Raw genomic sequence first — 18,941 nt, forward strand, 5'->3', positions numbered from 1 at the left:
TTGCCAGGACTTAAGCTGCCATGTTATAAACCTAAAAGTCTTTTATCTTCTATACTGAAGTGCCCTTGACCTATTTTCTTTTAGGTTGTTTATGTTTAACATCTTAGACTGAGGCAATTTGGCATAATTACCTCGTTCTTACGAGCTTCTAGAAGTGTTTCTTCCCTAACTTGTTATCATTGTATTCCAGAAAACTATTAACAGTGACAGTCTGTGATCAGAGCTGATTTTTTTTTATCCACTTGTATCATCTCTGTGTTCAATAGGCTTAGTGGAAATGTGGTGGTATTGTGTTCCCCAATATATTGTGCACCTTAATAAACTTATCTAGGGTCAGAGAACAGAACAGCTGCTAGGTAGACATAGAGGCCAGAAAATGGTGGCACTCACACCTTTAATCCTAGCATTCTGGAGGCAGAGATCCATGTGGATCTCTAAGTTCAAAGCCACACTGGAAACAGCCAGGCATGGTGACACACACCTTTAATCCCAGGAAGTGGTGGTAAGAAGCAGAAAAGTATATAAGGCTTGAAAACCAGAAACTAGAGCTGTTAAGCTTTTAGGCTTTTGAACAGCAGTTCAGCTGAGATCCATTTGGATGAGGACACAGAGGCTTCCAGTTTGAGGAAACAGGATCAGCTGAGCAATTGGTGAGGTGAGGTGGTGGTGACTTGTTCTGTTTCTCTGATCTTTCAGCGTTCACCCCAATATCTGGCTTTGGGTTTGTTTTTATTAATAAGACCTTCTAACAATTCATGCTACATTTGTGGCTGTCTCTGAATACCTCTCTACTGTGGTTTTTATACAGATAGACAGAAACAATAGTCTGCCTTGGCTCCCCTCCACCATTTCTAAAATGAAGGTGGCCTCATTGTGGAAGAGGTCAGCACAGCATTTTCTTGGTGTTGCATGAGCAAGATTGTTTTATAGAAGGAGTAGTTAGGAACTGGATGGATATGGAGTGCGAAAAAGAGGGCTGGGAAATGTGAGCAGTAGTAACCCCGAGGGTTGTTCCCACTACCCGACGTTTGTCCCTGGGCTCCCAGAGTCCAGCAACTGTGCGTAGTGGTGGTCAGGCATTGAAATGAATGACTAATACATGCCTACGTGCAGAGTTGGAGACTGACTTAAAAGAATTCTAACAAACCATTCTACTACAGAGAATGTAGTTTCATTGCTTGGTGAATGAGGTGGTTCTCCTGGATCTGTCATTTGACCTGTGTCTGTTTTTTTGTCACTTCCTCATAGAAAATGTCACTTCTGAAGAGAAAGCCAAAAAGAATGCCAACAAGCCTCTGCTGGATGAGATTGTGCCAGTGTACCGGCGGGACTGCCACGAGGAAGTATATGCGGGCAGCCACCAGTATCCAGGGAGGGGAGTCTATCTCCTCAAGTTTGACAACTCCTACTCTTTGTGGAGGTCCAAGTCAGTCTACTACAGAGTCTATTACACTAGATAAAGCCCATGTCACAGAGCCTGGAGTCCAAGGTTGGGCAGAAGATGACATTTAATTTCTTTTGACTTTTGTGGCACATTGGAGTCAGTGTTTACCTTCTTGATTTTGTTCTGATGGTTTATGAACTCTTGCTGGGAACCAGGATTTCCTGAGACTCTTAGCATTGATGCTCTGAGGTTAAAAGCCGTTCTGAAGACTCATCTAGCCCTTGGGTGCTGACCAGCAGAGCCACTAGTGGATACTGGAGTTACGTGAGCTACATGTTAAATAGTCAGTATCCAAAATAAACGTCCCAGCGTTGACCCGACCTGGCTGGTGGTTAGTCCATTGCTGTCTGCTCCATGTGTCCTGCCAGAGCCCGCTGTTACAGCTCTAATTGAGAATGCTTCTCTTGTAGTCTGCATCAGCTCCAACTGAATGAAGCTCAGCAGTTTGAAACTTAAAAACTCAAGACTTTACGGATTATAGTAGAAAAAGAAATGGCCTCAACTTGGTTTTACCTGAGTGACCCAGGTTGTTTTTGTTTTGGATACAGCTATTTAGTTAGTTATGTTACAAAGAATTATTTTCTGAGAGAATCTTAAACTTAGAATGTTCCAACTCAGTAGATAATTGACATGTCAAGATACATAGAACACCTCAGCATCCTTCCTACCAGGTCCTCAGCTCTCAGGCCTTTTCTTCCATTTGCCATTCACACTACTGCTAACAAAACTAGTTGATTTTGTTTTGATATAGCTTTGTGAAACATCTCAAATTGAAATTATTTTCTGGAAAAAGCATACAGCCAGGAGTTTTATGAACTCAAATTGGCACCTACTGAATTAAAATATGCAAAATCACTTTAATGTAATTGAGCATTTGAGGAGTACCATTGCACTAATAGAAAATCACTGCCAGGGACAGTCCAAATTTCTTTCTGTGTATTATTAGGGCACAAACTCCACGATCCAGTTTGGAAAGACATACTAGAAGAAATTGGAAATGCATAGGCCCGTGCTTAAATGTTACAGCTTTAATCTGTATTACGACCTACTGGTGGGAAAAGGTACATCTTTGGTTTTCTTATGAAAACAAATCCACATTGATTATTTTCAATTTGTGTGAGTGGTTAAGTATCCAGAGGGAGGGAGATGTAGATAGATAGTGACAGAGACAGTGCACACCTTGTTACTATGTCACTGAAACCGAGACTTCCTTTTCACATCACAGACCACTTCCACAGGGATCCCATTGGCTGGCTGCAGTCTGCACAGTTCACTACACAAGGCTGTTAGAGGTTTTCACATGCTGCATTTCTTCTGTTTTTAATACCTGGTTTTATAGGTATTTAACTCTGTTCTCTTTTGGTTGTTAAGAAACTGGATTGTTTTCTCCTAACCAGTGCTTAATCTGTGTTTTTGAATTTTGATTCAGAAGTAGTCGAATGTCTATGCTGTTACATCCAGAATATTCGTTAGGCTGCCCTGCAGCTCTTCTGTATATATAGAAACCACAGAGTTAGGATTTTTTTTAATGAGAAAAAATACTGTATTTAAAATGTAAAATAAACTTTTAAAAAGCAGGCACTAATATATATTTCTTTCAGCCTTTGATTACAGTTTTGTCCTTGCACATGTTAAGAAATTACCTTCTAAAAATATTGTTCTTGGGAGCGGTGTATGTCACTCTACATAGCAGTCTCTTCACGTGCTCAGACCTGAACAGTTTGTTCTAAACTTTTTTATATCGCCTTTGGCTGTTGATTAGTACAAGTACGATTTCAAAAAGATCTTGAAAGTAATATATTTAATCAATTAAAATGTTTATCTGTAACTTGTTGATGTTTCTGTTAATACAGTTCCCTGAAGCATTTAACTGTCTTTTTTCATTTAGACAGAATAAGGAGAAATGCCTTAGATGATCTTTTCTGTTTATCTAGTTGAAAAATACCAAACTCTTTCTGATTAGCTCGTTTTCTCTATGAGTTATAATGGATTTTAAATTGTCCAGACTTGACGAGAAGTGTTGGCTTTTCATCCTGCAGATGATCAGGTTATAAAGTTACTTTCCAAAGCTGCCCTGTGTGGCCTTTGGTGTGACGTGGGGAGGTAGTCTGTTTTATAAATGGCTCCTGGGGTGTGTAGCCTCTAATTGGGACGGATGATTACAGAGCATAAGACCACACTGGGTGCAGGGTACCAGGGCTTGTTGTTTTTTGTTTTTGAATTTGGAGAGACTGAGTGAGATGATTCTCGTGGTCCCCATGCTGTGTGGTGTACCTTGAAGTCAGGCCCGAGAACGACAGCCGAGGGGAGCTGCTGTGACGGCAGCCTGTTTTGGAGGCCGTGAACGACAGCCGAGGGGAGCTGCTGTGACGCAGCCTGTTTTGGAGGCCGGGTTTCAGAGTCGTAACCACTCACCCTAGGGAAGAAGAGAAGCAGCTGCTTCCATCAGAAGGTGACGCTTCAGCAACCAGACTGTCTTTGTTTCATCCCCGTGCTGTTTTTCACGCAACCTAAAAATGTATGCCAGTATATCTATTAGGAGTGGAGAAAACTTTAATTCATTTCTATTCACCAACTTTTTTAAATGTGTACGAATTGGTATTAGACATTAGGATGTTGCTATGTGGCCCAGCCTGGCCTCAGACTTGCTCTATAACCCATGCTGCCTTGAATTCTTAGTCCTCTTGCTTCTGCCCTCTGAGTACTGAGATTATAGATGTGTAATACCATACCCAGCTAGTGTTAGACTTTTTTAATTTATTTATTCATGTGTATGGGTATTTTGCCTAGATGTGTGCCTGTGCACCATGTTCATGCCTAGTTCATGCAAAGGCCAGAAGAGGCATGGGACACCCTGGAACTGGAGTTACAGACAGCTGAGTTACCATGTGATGCTGGGAAATTGAACCCAGGTCCTCTGGAAGAGCGGCCAGTGCTCTTAACTGCTCAGCTATCTCTAGCTCCTGTTGACTTTTATCTTATATACTTACCTGCAATCCTTAACTTTCTTGCTGAGTTGGGTGTCTGTTTTGTTTTGTTTTTGAGAGTAAATGCTTTGATCTCATCGCTCAACAGTTTCCAAGCACTTAACCATCTCTTCCAGTTATGATAAAATGTAGGTCCACTAAACTACCTCCATTTTACAAGGTCACATGCCACTTGTGAGCTGTGAATTGATTATTTGAATTATTTGACCAGGTACTTAATTTGGTACAGGAAATTAAGGGGCTGACTTTGCCATATAATTGACACTGCCTTTTTGTTTTGTTTTTTTTTTAGTCCAGGGTCTTACTCTGTAGTCCAGATTGGCCTGGAGCTCTCCCTATGTACCCCAAACAGGCTTCAAACCCACAATGATCCTTCTGCCTCAGCCTCCTTCGTTCTGGGACCACAGGTATGAACCACTGCACCTGGCTGGATATTACCTTTTGAATGTAGGCAGTCAAAATGTGGTAGACGTACAAATTGAAACACTTACCTTATTTCTGAAAAAAATGCGTACACATTGGATTATACATGTAAAAATTATTTTTAACTTTAAAAGCATACTTGGGGCTGCAGAGGGGGCTCAGTTGTTAAGAGCTTATACTGTTCTTCCAGGACCCACATCAGGCTGCTCACAGCTATAACTCGAGCTCCAGAGAATATGAGAGTCTTTTCTGGCCTCCTTGGGCACCCATACACCTGTGAGCATACTCTTGTTAACATATACACACATACACATAAATAAAAATAAATCTCTTCTAAAAAAAGTCCAGGTTGTTTTGGGAAACTTGCAGATACTAAATACAGGTCGAATAACCAACATCCTAAATGCTGGGTAACACAGATGTTTCTGGTTTTAGGCTTTTTCAGATACTGGAATGTTTCTGTAGACATTATGAGATGTCTTGGGACCTGAATGTGAGCATGAAAGGCATTCATGTTTGATGTGCATGTTATACTCATAGCCTGAAGATAAGTTTATTCAGTCTGCCTGCATTTGAGCAGCCCATCAGGTGAGATTAGTTATGGATTTTTCTCCACTTGTGCGTCAGTGCTTGGAAAGTATTTGGAACTTTAAATTTTCAGGTGGTTCAGCGGGTAAAGGCTCTTGCTGTGCATGTTTGAGCCAGCTGAGTCAGAACTCCATGTAAGGGTAGAAGGAGATATCCACATTCTACAAAGTTGTCCTCCAATTTCCACGTGTGAACTGTGGTGTGTATATGCCCTCATACACATACACACACAACAATAAAGTTTAATTCTAAAAAAATGAAATTCCAGTGTGTTTCCCTGGTAACTACTAACAGGATAGAACATTTCTTTTATTGATTGGATTTCCTCTCCTGAAAATTTCCTGTGTCCTCTACCCATTTCAGTTAATCAGACTTCTTTTTCGATGTATTAGTTTTATTTGTGTGTGTATTGCCTGCTTGTATGTCTGTGCACCCCATGTGTACATGGTGCCCACCGAGGTCAGAAGAGGGTGTCAGATACAGTGGATCGAGTGACAGACGGTTATGAGCTGCTGTGGTGGGACCTGGACCTGTGCGTGAAAAGTAAGCTCTCTCAGTCACTGAGCTATCAATTGAATAATTTTATATGATTTCGTTATCTTTAATTCAGTTTAAGCTGTGTGTGGTGGTGCATGCCTTAAACTCCGTCACTCAGAGGCAAGTGGATCTCTGGATTTGAGGCCTCCATAGCAAATCCTAAGACAGCCAAGGCTACACAGACCATCTCTAAATAAATATATATAGTTTACAAGGCTGGCAAATGGCTCAGTGGGTAGAAGCACCTGCCACCAATCTTGAGTTCAATCTCTAGGACCCATAGGGTGGAAGGAGAAGTTCTGCAAATTGTCCTCTGACCCCCACATTCAAGCCCTGGCACGTGTGCACGCACATGCACACCCACACATAACAGTTTAAAAAGGTGTCCCAATTCTAGTCTGTATATTACATGTGTGCATATGCTGTGGGATGTCATTCTGTATGCTGTGAATATGTGTTGCTTTGATTGGTTGACAAATAAAACGCTGATTGGCCAGTAGCCAGGCAGGAAGTATAGGCAGGATAAGCAGACAAGGAGAATTCTGGGAAAAGGAAGGACAGAGTCAGGAGTCACCAGCCAGACACACAGGAAGCAAGATGTCAAGGCAGAACTGAGAAAAGGTAATAAGCCACGTGGCTAAATATAAATTAAGAATTATGGGTTAATTTAAGCGTAAGAGCTAGTCAGTAATAAGCCTGAGCTAATGGCCGAGCAGTTATAAATAATATTAAGCCTCTGTGTGATTATTTTATAAAAGGCTGCAGGACTGGGTGAGATTTGTCCCAACCATGGGCCACACAAGACGTAGAAAATCTTCCAACTACACGTATAGATGTTTTTAAGTTGTTAGTTTTTATTCCTGTATAGATTTTTGCTTATTTCCATGTGTATGAGTTTCTATACTGCTAGATTTATGTTTGGCCATTTACATATAATGTATTTTTTATTTTTGTTTTGTTTTTTGTTGTTTTTCAAGACATGATGTTTTAGAGTTTCTATTGCTGTGAAGAGACATCATGACCACGGCAACTCTTTTTGTTTTTTTCCCCCTTATTTTTAACATTGATATTTTGCCATGGATGTCTGCGTGATGGTGTCAGCTCTTGGAGTTACAGAGAGTTGTGCGCTGCCATGTGGGTGCTGGGAATTGAACCTGGGTCCTCTGGAAGAGCAGCCAGTGCTCTTAACCACTGAGCCATCTAAGCCACCACAGCCATCTCAATTAAATGTTTTCCTTTATAAGAGTTGCCGCAGCTTGGTTTCAGAGGTTTAGTCCCTTGTCATGGGGAGCAGGGTGGCATGCAGTAGATGTGGTGCTGGAGGAGTAGCCGAGAGTTCTACATATTGCAGGCAACAGGAAGTCAACTGAGACACTGGACTACCCGGATCCTGAGCATAGGAAACCTCAAAACCCGCCCCCACAGTGACACACTTCCTCCAACAACAGACCCACTCCAACAAAGCCACACTTCCAGGCCTGGAGAGATGGCTCAGAGGTTAAGAGCACCAACCTCTTCCAGAGGTCCTGAGTTCAATTCAATGGTGGCTCACAAAGCCATACTTTCTAGTAGTGCCACTCCCAATGAGATGGGAGTCAAGTACATTCAAACTACCACACCACACAGTGTTTCTCTGTACCCCTGGATGTCCCAGAACTCACAGAGATCCACCTGCCTCTACCTCCAGAGTGCTGGGATTAAAGGTGTATGCCACCACCACCTAGCTTAATTTTTTTTCTTTCTTTTTTTTTTTTTTTTTGGTTTTTTGAGACAGGGTTTCTCTGTGTAGCTTTTGCGCCTTGCCTGGAACTCACTTGGTAGCCCAGGCTGGCCTCAAACTCACAGAGATCTGCCTGGCTCTGCCTCCCGAGTGCTGGGATTAAAGGCGTGGGCCACCACTGCCCAGCCTTAATTTCATTTTTTAACGTATGTGTCTATGTGGGGTTGTGTGAGCCCTTAGGCCAGAAGAGGAAGTCAGGTCTCCCAGGACTGGAGTTAGAGGAGAGCTTTTTTTTTTTTTCTTTCCTAGTCAATGTTCTATTGCTGTGAAGAGACACCATGACCAAGGTTGCAAAAACTCTGGGCTACAGAATGAGACCCTGCCGGGTGGTGGTGGCGCACACCTTTAATCCCAGCAGTCCGGAGGCAGAGCCAGATCTCTGATTTCGAGGCCAGCCTGGTCTACTGAGCGAGATCCAGGAAAGGCTCAAAGCTACACAGAGAAGCCCTGTCTTGGGGAAAACAACAGAGTGAGACCCTATCGCGAAGGAAAAAAGGGGAATAAGAGGGCCAGAGAGAGGGCTTAGAAGTTGAAAGCCCTTGTTGCTTCTGCAGGGAACCCAGATTCACTTCCACATACATTCAGGCAAGTATGTACATAAAATATATATAACTAATATGACGCTCCCCCTTGAGAAGTTCAAGCCTACCCCTGCCTTGGGCCATACAATGTGGCACACACACACATATACCCAGATCCCTGCTACATCAGGAGGATCACGAATCATGAATTCAAGCCTGGGTTACATTGAGTGCCAGGGCTACATAGCAAGACTGTCTCAGAAAAAAAAAAAAAATCCAACCGGGCAGTGATGATGCACACCTTTAATCCCAGCACTAGGGAGGCAGAGGTAGTCGAATCTCTGAGTTCGAGGCCAGCCTGGTCTACAGAGTGAATTCCAGGTCAGCAAGGCCTACGCAGTGAAACCCTGTCTCAAAACAACAAATCTACCTTAGCTGGTTGAGCTTTCTGAAAAGCCCTCATGATTTAAGAGTTCAGCTGCATCTCCACTACAGCTGACACAGCACAGATCACTACAGGAAAACCATCTCCAAAGCCTGACAATCCCCATACATGGGGGGAGGGGCTCTGTTCTGTTGACCTGTGACCTCCTCTTGTGATCTAGGAAATGAGAGCTAGCCCTGGCAGGTTGAAAGGGGTATGTGTAAAACACCTTTGGCAGCCAGTGAGCAATAAAAATAGTGAAAATGGGTGCCTCATTTGGCCTTTGCACCCCCTCAGTAGGGTGTTGAGATTCCCCTGGAAGCAGCACCCCCCAGAACCCTGCTGCAGAAGGAGGACCTGTGGGCCCTTTTCTCCCTTTGGACCTTGCGCTAATAAACTGACCAGAAAAACCAGTGCCCCTGGACTGCTGTCTCCAGGACCACTGACTCCTCCAACCCCAACAAGGAAGGTTGGGCCCTCCCTCTAAGGAGTGTCACTTCTCCAGCAGGAAGTAGAGCGGACTCTGGCACTGGGAAAGCAGAAAGGTGTGAGCTGCTAAAGGATCCAGCCTGGCGCAGGTGGCCATGGGGTGCAATCTGCCCGGGTCCCTGAGCTGTGTGGACGATAACTGGGTTTGCACAGAGCCACAGACCGGGTCATCCTGTTGCCCCTGTTATTCATGCCTCAGCCTGGCATGTGTAATTAGGTGCTGAATTAGGGACAGGGATGTCATCAGGCCTCCCACGTCAGCTTGCATCAGAGTCTCTGTCACATTCAATAACAACTTACGAAATCTGGGCATGAGCTTTTTTCCACATTGCCTCCAGAGGGGTCCGCTGTGTCAGGAGAAGCTGTCACCCTTCCACATGCTAGCTGTCAGAAACTCATTGAAACTGGACAACAAACTTTGTCCTTTTTTCTTTCAAGACCTGGTTTCTCTGTGTAGGTCTGTCTGTCCTGGAACTCACTCTGTAGACCAGACTGGTCTCAAACTCAGAGATCCACCTGCCTCTGCCTCCTGAGTGCTGGGATTAAAGGCGTGCGCCATCATACCTGGCTCAACTCCACCAACAATGAATAAGGGTCTCCTTCTCTATATCCTCTCCAACAGTTGTTGTCCAATTTGTTGATGATAGATAGCCATTCTGTGCTGTGGGACGGTCTGTATGTCAAATTGCTCTGATTGGTCAATAAATAAAACACTGGTTGGCCAGTGGCCAGGCAGGAAGTAGGTGGGACAAGGAGAGAGGAGAATTCTGGGAAGCGGAAGGCTGAGGCGGAGAGACACTGCAGCTGCCGCCATGACCAGCAGCATGTGAAGACGCCGGTAAGCCACCAGCCACGTGGCAAGGTATAGATTTATGGAAATGGTTAATTTAAGATAAAAGAACAGTTAGCAAGAAGCCTGCCACGGCCATACAGTTTGTAAGCAATATAAGTCTCTGTGTTTACTTGGTTGGGTCTGAGCGGCTGTGGGACTGGCGGGTGACAAAGATTTGTCCTGACTGTGGGCAAAGCAGGAAAACTCTAGCTACAAATGGCGCCCAACGTGTTGGCAAAAGTTTCTACCTAAAACCTGAGAAAAGATTCTAAAATGGAGCTAAAAACAGTTTCCTAATTGTCTCTCTCAAATGAGCGGCAGCCTGCCGGTTTGAGCTACTGGCGGGTTCCTAGCGTGTGAGCTCGATCTGCAGTATGGCGGGAATGAGGCCTCTGCAAGTGGCACATTAAGCTGCGTGGTGGATTTAGCCTCTACTAGTACAAAACAAAAAGAGGTTTCTGGGCTACACACTGCTTGGATAAAAGCATAGACCCAGGATGGCTCCCAGAGCTGGCGGAAAAGGTACCACCGCCATGTTGGGAAGCTGAAGTGGGTGGAGCCAGCAGCCACAGCGCCGTTTCAGGCTTAAAAGGCTGCAGTTTAAAGCAATAGGCTCAAGGTAATATAAAACATAAGCCACATAAAGATGGCTACCACACAGAGAATCAGGATTATGTTCTCTTTGATATTCGTAACTGAAGAGAAACATTTGATTGCAAAAGCTGTTGAGTTATGCCAAAATGTATGTTTTAAAGGTACCTTAACTTCAAAATTTGGATGTAAGGATATGTTGCTTTGGAAAGGAGGCTCTGGTTTTGTTTCCACAGAAAGCCAGAGGCTATGGATTTGTTCCAGATTAAGATACATCAGGTTTGACCAGCCAAGACCACCTGAAAGGTCTCCGATGACACCATGGCCCAGATGATCCAACATCCAGAATCGTTTCAAGGCAACTGGCTCAGACGATACGGTCTCACGGACTACTCAATGATCCTTAAATTTTCTTTGTGTCCCCATAAGATACAGCGCCCCCCTCCAGCAGGAAGTAGTAAGAGAAGCTACGCCCAAATTCCCAAATATACCAAGCTGACTTTGGAGATGTGTAAAAGTTAAAACCTTCCTTTTAAAAAAAAGAAAGGGGAAGTGCTGTGGGACGGTCTGTATGTCAAATTGCTCTGATTGGTCAATAAATAAAACACTGGTTGGCCAGTGGCCAGGCAGGAAGTAGGTGGGACAAGGAGAGAGGAGAATTCTGGGAAGCGGAAGGCTGAGGCGGAGAGACACTGCAGCTGCCGCCATGACCAGCAGCATGTGAAGACGCCGGTAAGCCACCAGCCACGTGGCAAGGTATAGATTTATGGAAATGGTTAATTTAAGATAAAAGAACAGTTAGCAAGAAGCCTGCCACGGCCATACAGTTTGTAAGCAATATAAGTCTCTGTGTTTACTTGGTTGGGTCTGAGCGGCTGTGGGACTGGCGGGTGACAAAGATTTGTCCTGACTGTGGGCAAAGCAGGAAAACTCTAGCTACAATTCTGACTGGAGTGAGATAATTAAATCTTTTTTAATGTGCATTGGTGTTTTGGCCTGTGTGCATGTCTGTGTGAGGGTCCCTTAGAACTGGAGTTACAGACAGTTGTGAGCTGCTATGTGGGTACTAGGAATTGAACCCAGGTCCTCTGGAAGAGCAGTCTGTGCTCTTAACTGCTAAGCTATCTCTCCAGCCCTGATAATTAATATCTTAAAGTAGTTTTAATTTGCATTTCCCTGATGACTAGGGATATTGAACGCTTTTTGAAATAGTTATTAGCCATTTGGGGTTTCTATTCAGTTTGTTTGCCCATTTGTTTATTATCAGTTTTATTTTCTTGGTGTTTAATTTCTGCAATTCTTGCTGGGCATGATGCACGCCTTTAATACAAGCACTCAGGAGGCAAAGGCAGGCAGAACTCCATGAGTTCAAGGTCAGCCTGATCTACATAGTTCCAGGCTACATAGTAAGAGCCTGTCTCAAATGTTTTTTTTCTGCAATTCTTTAGGTATTCTGTACATGCCAACACGGGTGTTGGAAGTGAAGCTGGGAAGGATTTTCTCCATGCTGTGGGCTGTCACTCTGCTGACTGTTTTGTTGTGCAGAAACTCTTGAATTCCTCTAGCTGGGGTTGGTTCCTGTGCTGTTCTGTTCTATGTAGAAGGTTCTTGCCGGCCCAAATATCTTATAGGGAATCCCCGTTTGCTTGGGAAACTTTCAGTGCTTTGGGTTTTAAAATAAGGTCTTTGATCCATTTTTGGACTGAGTTTTCTGCAAGGTGAAAACTAAGAATCCAACTCCACCCCAGTTTTTTAGCACTATTTGTGAAATAACGTTATCTTTCCCTCAGTGTATGATTTTTGCCTCTTTCATCAAAAATTAAGTGGACATAACTTTGTCATTTTATTTTAGAGTCTTCTGTTCTGTTCCATTGGTCTACTCGTCTGTTTTATGCAAGCATGAGGCTGTCTTTATCACTACAGCTCTATAGTGTGATCTGAGGTCAGGTATTTTAATCCCTCCGGCAGTGTTCTTACCCCTTAGAATTGCCTTAGCTATTCATAGCCTCTTGTGGTTCCACATGAATTCTTCTAATTGATATTTTTTAACCTGTGAAATAGAACATCAGAATTTTTACAGCTGTTGCATAATCTGTAAATTCATCTTAGTTGCACAGCCGTTTCCACAATATTCTGGCAATCCAATTCTAGCAGAATCCAATGCCTCTATCTAGTATCTTCTGTGATTTCCTTTTGCGATATTTTGGAGTTTTTTTTTTTTTTATTAAAGGTTTATTTTATTTTTGTATGTGTATGAAGGTTTTGCCTGCATGTATGTATGTGCACCTTGTGTGTCCCTGTGGATGGTTGTGAGCCACGATATGGATGCTGGAAATCGAACTCAGATCCTCTGCAAGACCAGCAAGTGCTCTTAACTGCTCAGCCATCTCTCCAGTCCCATATTTTGAAATTTGAATTGTAGAGGTCCTTCACTTATTTGGTTAGCTATATTCCTAAATACTTAATCTGGGGGTTATTTTTGAATGGGATACTTTTTCTAATTTCTTTCTCTGCATATAGACTGTTGGTATAGATGAAAGTACTGTATATTATTATTATTATTATTAATTTTGTATTTTGCCAACTTACTGTAGCTGTTTATTAGGTCCAAGAGTTTTCTATTGAACTCAATAGGATCTTTTTGTTGTTTTTTTTTGTTTGTTTGTTTGTTTGTTTTGGTTTTTCGAGACAGGGTTTCTCTGTGTAGCTTTGTGCCTTCCTGGAACTCGATTTGGAGACCAGGCTGGCCTCGAACTCACAGAGATCCGCCTGCTTCTGCCTCCCAAGTGCTGGGATTAAAGGCATGCGCCACCACAGCCCGGCTGTTTTGTTTTGTTTTAGTTTTTTGAGACAGGGTTTCTCTGTGTAACAGCCCTGGCTGGCCTGGAACTCACTTTGTAGACCAGGCTGGCTTGGAACTCACTTTGTAGAACAGGCTGACCTTGAACTCACAGAGATCATCTGCCTGCCTCAGCTTCCCAAGTGCTAAAGGCATGTTCCACCTTGCCTGCCCACCTGGGCTGTTTGTTTGTTTGTTTGTTTGTTTGTTTTGGATGAGCTTCAATCTCATTGCGTGTGATGGGTCTGTTTAAATTCTCCCTCGGGGCTTAATTTTGAGCTATAGCTGAGATGCATTTAGAAATATGCATGCATGTTGAGTTGGAGAGATGGCTCAGCCATTAAAGGCTAGACTCACAATAAAAAATACAACAAATACATATGCATGCATATGTAGGACATGAAAATGAAGGCGGGCTCTTTGGGAAAGGAAGGAGACCCACAGGAGGGAGGGGAATGAGGCTTATGAGCAAAGTACAGTGATATGTATGTATAAAAATGTCGGGGCTGCCTGTGAGGTTCAGTTGGTAGAGCGCTTGCCCAGCAGTTACAAAGCCCCAGGTTTGATCCCCAGTTCCACGTGAATTGGCTCTGGGATCTCACATGTGTAATGCCAGCACTAGGAAGATGGAGGCAAGAGGATCAGAAGTTCAAGGCCAGGCCTCAGCTTGGAGAGAGAGAGGATTGACCCGGAGCGTTGCATCTGTGAAGCCAGTGTCCCGCTGGACTCCATCTAGAAACAGTCGTTTAAGGAGAACCAAGTGCTGCCAGCAACGCAAACTGCATACTGCTTGGGAGCAGCATTCCAGCCAGGAGGGAGGGATTCCACAGATGCCGGAGGGGGGATCTTGCTCTCAGTGGTCGGCCTGGGCACGTCCTGCCACTCACAGCCTGCAGCCTGCCCACTGAAAGGCAAGGGCCGGGCCGGGTGACACAACCCTGTAATCCCAGGATTTGAGAACTAGGGGCAGGAAGATCAGAAGTCCAAGGCCAGCCGGTCTCAACAAAACCAAAGAAAAAGAGGAAGTCCGGGCCTAGTGAGTGGCTCAGGGGTGGTGCCTGTGCCCAGCATGCACCTGGCCCTTGGTTTCATCCCCATAACTCAAAAATAGAGGTTGCAGCTTCTGGGATTAAAACCCCGGCCGCTGGTTTCCTTTCCCAGAGGCTGGTCTTGAAACATTCAGAGCTGCAGCTCTTCTGGGCGTGGCCCCCTGACTGGGTGGAGCCCGTTTCAGTTTGCTCTCAACTCAGCAAATGGGAGGGACCCCGGCTCTCACTGGGCAGGGGCTGGCCCTTCTTGACTGAGCCTTGTTGCTATAAACAGCCACCCTTTCAGGGAGGCTCGAGATTTTTTTCTTGGTTAACAACAAAAGGCCACTGCTGTCCTCTGCTCCGAGCCACTCTGCTGGTCCAGCCCCTGGAGAAGATGGCTGGGATTAGCAATAATTTGGAACTTGAAGATCCCAGGCCCAGCATTGCGCTGAGACTGGTCCTTCTGCAAGTTCGTGCCCCAGCCAACAGGGGCAAGCTTGTTAGAAATGCATATTATCAGACACCACCCTTGACCTCACCAGAAACCCTGGGGGTAGGACACCTGCCTGCCATCACCACCTGTCCTTGTGGAAGTCCCCAGGTGTCTCTGATGCACCCTTGAACGTGAGAGCCCCGCTTTGTGGAGACCAGCTGGTGCAGTTGGTCTAGGGATGATCTGTCACTGTAGGCACCGAGAGTCTTCTGGGCGGGGGAATGGAAACAGTCTAGTTATACAGTTCCTGCCTCGCCCTCCTGGGAGCTGTGATTACAGGGGTGGGGTGAGCCACCACTCCCGCGCTCAGGTCAAGGTGTCCCGGAAACCTTCGAGTGCCAAGCAAACAGAGCCGGGTGGCCACCAGGAACTTCGGGCCTTGTGTTTTATTGGGTTCCGGGCTGGTTTGCTCTTTGTTGCTATGATAAACACCATAACCGAAAGGAACTTGGGATAGGTTTGTTTGGCTTACACGTCCGTCCGCATCCCAGTCCGTGATCAAGGGAAGCCAGGCAGGAATCTTAAGCAGGAACAATAGAGGAGCCTCTGCCTCTCCATAGCTTGCTCAGCCTGCTTTCTTACACAACCCAGGTCCACCTGCCCAGGGGTGACGCTGTCCACTTCATGCTAAGCCCTCCCACATCAACCATCAATCAAAAAAAAAAAATGCCCCCCAGACACGCCCACAGGTCAGTCTGTCAGAGGCAATTCCTCAGGTGCGGTTCCCTCTTCCCCGGTGACTCTAGTTTGTCTAACTAAAAAACACCAACCCAACCAGGTGCTGTGAAACCATTTCCACCCAAAAAAAAATAAGAAAGAAAAATTGTTGCTTAACACGATTCGCTCATGAATCGGCGGCAGCATGGCCTGGGTGAACTCACCTCTGCTCTGCTTAGTAAGCTCAGATGGCTGAAAGCTAGTGTGGAGTCACTGGAAGTCGGCTCAGTCCTGTGTCCTGTGCTCAGTCCTGTGTCCTGCCTTCTGTTCTCAGGCCCCTCACCCAGACCTTGGGTCTCTCTGGCTATTGGTAGTTGCACAAGGGCTCCCAGGTAGGTGGACTTCAGATGTGGGTCCCCGTCATCAGGAAACATCACACACAACTGAGTCACGAGCTCCCAGACTCCAGGGTCTGTAGAAGAGCGTCTGCCCCATGTTGTGAGAGGTGCGTGAGGAAGAACAGTGGGTGCTGCTGTCTTGGGGAGACACGCTGTCACCTGTTTTCAGTTGGCCAGCGTCCATTTTCTTTTCTCCGTCCCTCCTTCCTGGTCCTTTGAGTGAAGGGAGCACACACAGTGCAGGATGTATTGAAACTTGCAGCTGGTGCTCTGCAAACCTGCTCTCTGCGACTTGGAGCCTGAGACGTTGGGAGAGGGACAGATGTGGGCCCTGCAGGGGGTGGTGGCTGAACAGCCGGGCTGCCTTTGCAGTTAGTGATTGCTGCTGTTGTTCCTTTCCTAGACACACAAGGACAAAGACACAACCCTTATGTGGGTACCTGTACCCTGCCTGATGTCCACTGAGTCATTCCATTTGGGGCAGGGGGATCTGTGGTGTCATCCTTGGGCCTTCATACCTGATAGGGCGGGTCTTCCAGCTGGACCTGCATTTTCTGCGGTGCCCATGTTCCCCAGCCCTCCCAGATTTGCAGGTTCCTACCCTTCCTCCCTGGGCGCGCCTTCTGAACCAGTGCAAATTAGAAAGAAGCTGCAGCTCCCCCGGGCTGTCGCAGTCTGTGCCGCAACCCGCATCCCAGCCCCATGTCTAGCCAGGACACAGCCTCTGTAACCATCCACAGCCAGCATACTCCCCAAGTCTCAGTCTCTCAGAATTATATGCGGCTCAGCCAGGTTTCCAAGAGAACATCCACGTCTCCCAGGAGCACAGGGGTCAGACCTCGTTCGCTGTCCTTGGGAGTCCGCCTGGGAAGATGATCTTATTAGCTTTGATGCCATCTAGTGGACACATTTGGGCCTGCAAGAACTTACTTGGTCCTACATTCGGCCTTATTTCCCTTTCTAAAACCTTCATTAAGTTTATTTACTTATGTGGGGTAGAGGCACTCCCCACGGAATGAGTAGAGGTCAAAGGACAACTTGTAGATGGTTCTCTCTTCCATTGTGTGGGTCCTCAGGATCCCACTCAGACCTTCAGGGTTGGCAACAAGTTGACCCGTTGAGTCAACTTGCTGGTCCCTTGGTCAGGGTGGGCCCTTCCTTTCCTTCATCTGTCCTTCATTCCTCCTCCTCCTCTTCCTCCTCCTCCTCCTCCTCTTCCTCCTCCTCCTCCCCCTCCTTCCCTCCCTCCCTTCCTCTATTCTTCCCTCTTTGAGATGAGGTCTCAGTATTTAGCCCAGGCTGGCCTCACATTCATGATCCTCCTCTTGAGTGGTAGGATTTCAGAATGCTACCACACTGTGCTATACGTTGAATTTTTGAGACCCCAGTCCCCAGTCCAAGTCCCTCCACCCCAGGACGCAGCTCACCACACACTACCAGCTGCCTGGCCAACACCAAAGCAACACACCTTCAGATGGCACCAACAGAGCCTCGGATGGAGCCACTCACTCAGGCCCCGGACCTGCACTTAAATGTCTGTGCACAATAGCACCTAGGATGAGCATTGGTTCGCATCTACAACTCGGTGCTCTGGAGGCCGAGGCAGGAGGGTAGGAAGTTTGAAGCCAGCCTTGGCTACACAGTGAGATCCTGTCTGAAGAAACAAACAGCAGACAGAGTCTCTGTTGCTCGTGATGCAGCAGAGGGAAACAACACAAATGTATCAAGGCTGACGTCCCTTCTGTGGTACCCTCGGCTGCACTAAAGACACTTCTACCAGTCACGCTGAAGGACAATATAAGCTGGGCATGGTGGCTCCATCTGTAATCCCAGCATCCAGGAAGCTGCAGCAGGAGAAGTGCCTTGAGTTTCAGGATACTGGAGCTACATATTGAGTTCCAGGCCAATTTGGACCATGACACTCTGTCTCCCTTTTCTCTTATTTACTTTTTGTTCTTTGGTTTTTGGTTTTTCGGTGTTTGTTTGTTTGTTTTTGTTTTTTGAAACAGGGTTTCTCTGTGTAACAGTCCTGGCTGTCCTGGGACTTGCTTTACAGATCAGGCTGGCCTTGAACTCACTGAGATCCACCTGCCTCTGCCTCCCAAAGTGCTGGGATTAAAGGTGTGCGCCATCACTGCCCAGCTGACAGGGCATCTCTGTGTATCCCTTGCTTTCCTGGAACTCACTGTGTAGACCGAGCTGGCTTTGAATTTGCAAAGATCCCCGTCTCTGTCTATAATTGTAATTAATGAGGCAATTCCATGTAATTTATCTGGTAATCAAGAGAGGTTTATTTCTGGGGTGACTTACAGCCAATAGGGGTTGGTTATAGGATTCTGGAGAGATGAGATACCATCCAGTGGAGAAATCTGGCTTGGTCTATCATCCAGCTTCCAGGACCACGAGGTATCCAGAAGGGGCAAGCACATATACACCTCAAGTCTTAAGGGGCTCCCTCTCAGCCACGCCCCAGGGGCAGGTCATAGGTAGGTGTGGAAGTTACCTGCTGTCACACTAGGGGCAGTGAGTGCTTCAAGGTCAAAGCTGGAACAGCTACCCACTACATCTCCCCCCTTTTGTCTACTAAATAAGAAAAACCTAACCTAACACAAAACTATTTACAGTAGGGATGATTACCAAATATTGCTCTGACTGGTTGATAAATAAAGCTGTTGGGCCAACGGTGAGGCAGAATAAGGTTAGGCGGGACGTTCTAAAGAGAGAGAGAGAGAGAGAGAAAGGAAGAGGACAGAGCAGGGGAGACGCTGCCAGTCGCTGCCTGAAGAAGCAAGATGTAAGGTACCGGTAAGCCACGAGCCACGTGGCAAAGTATAGATTTACAGAAATGGGTTAATTTAAGATATAAGAACTAGGGGGCTGGAGAGATGGCTCAGAGGTTAAGAGCAC

The 18,941-nt window shown here is 45.8% G+C and overlaps 1 protein-coding gene across 1 annotated transcript in view; it reads left to right on the top strand.

Moving 5' to 3' along the window:
• Acbd3 (acyl-CoA binding domain containing 3) overlaps positions 1-3,272 on the top strand; it is a 33,982-nt gene extending 30,710 nt beyond the window's left edge. Inside the window, exon 8 of the mRNA XM_042258723.2 lies at positions 1,249-3,272. Within this exon, the coding sequence (XP_042114657.2) occupies positions 1,249-1,460 (212 nt within the window). The 3' untranslated portion in view covers positions 1,461-3,272. The remainder of the gene's footprint in view (positions 1-1,248) is intronic.
• The last annotated feature ends 15,669 nt before the right edge of the window (positions 3,273-18,941 follow it).

This window comes from Peromyscus maniculatus, chromosome 11, assembly GCF_049852395.1.
Source record: "Peromyscus maniculatus bairdii isolate BWxNUB_F1_BW_parent chromosome 11, HU_Pman_BW_mat_3.1, whole genome shotgun sequence".
Classification (NCBI taxonomy): Eukaryota; Metazoa; Chordata; class Mammalia; order Rodentia; family Cricetidae; genus Peromyscus; species Peromyscus maniculatus.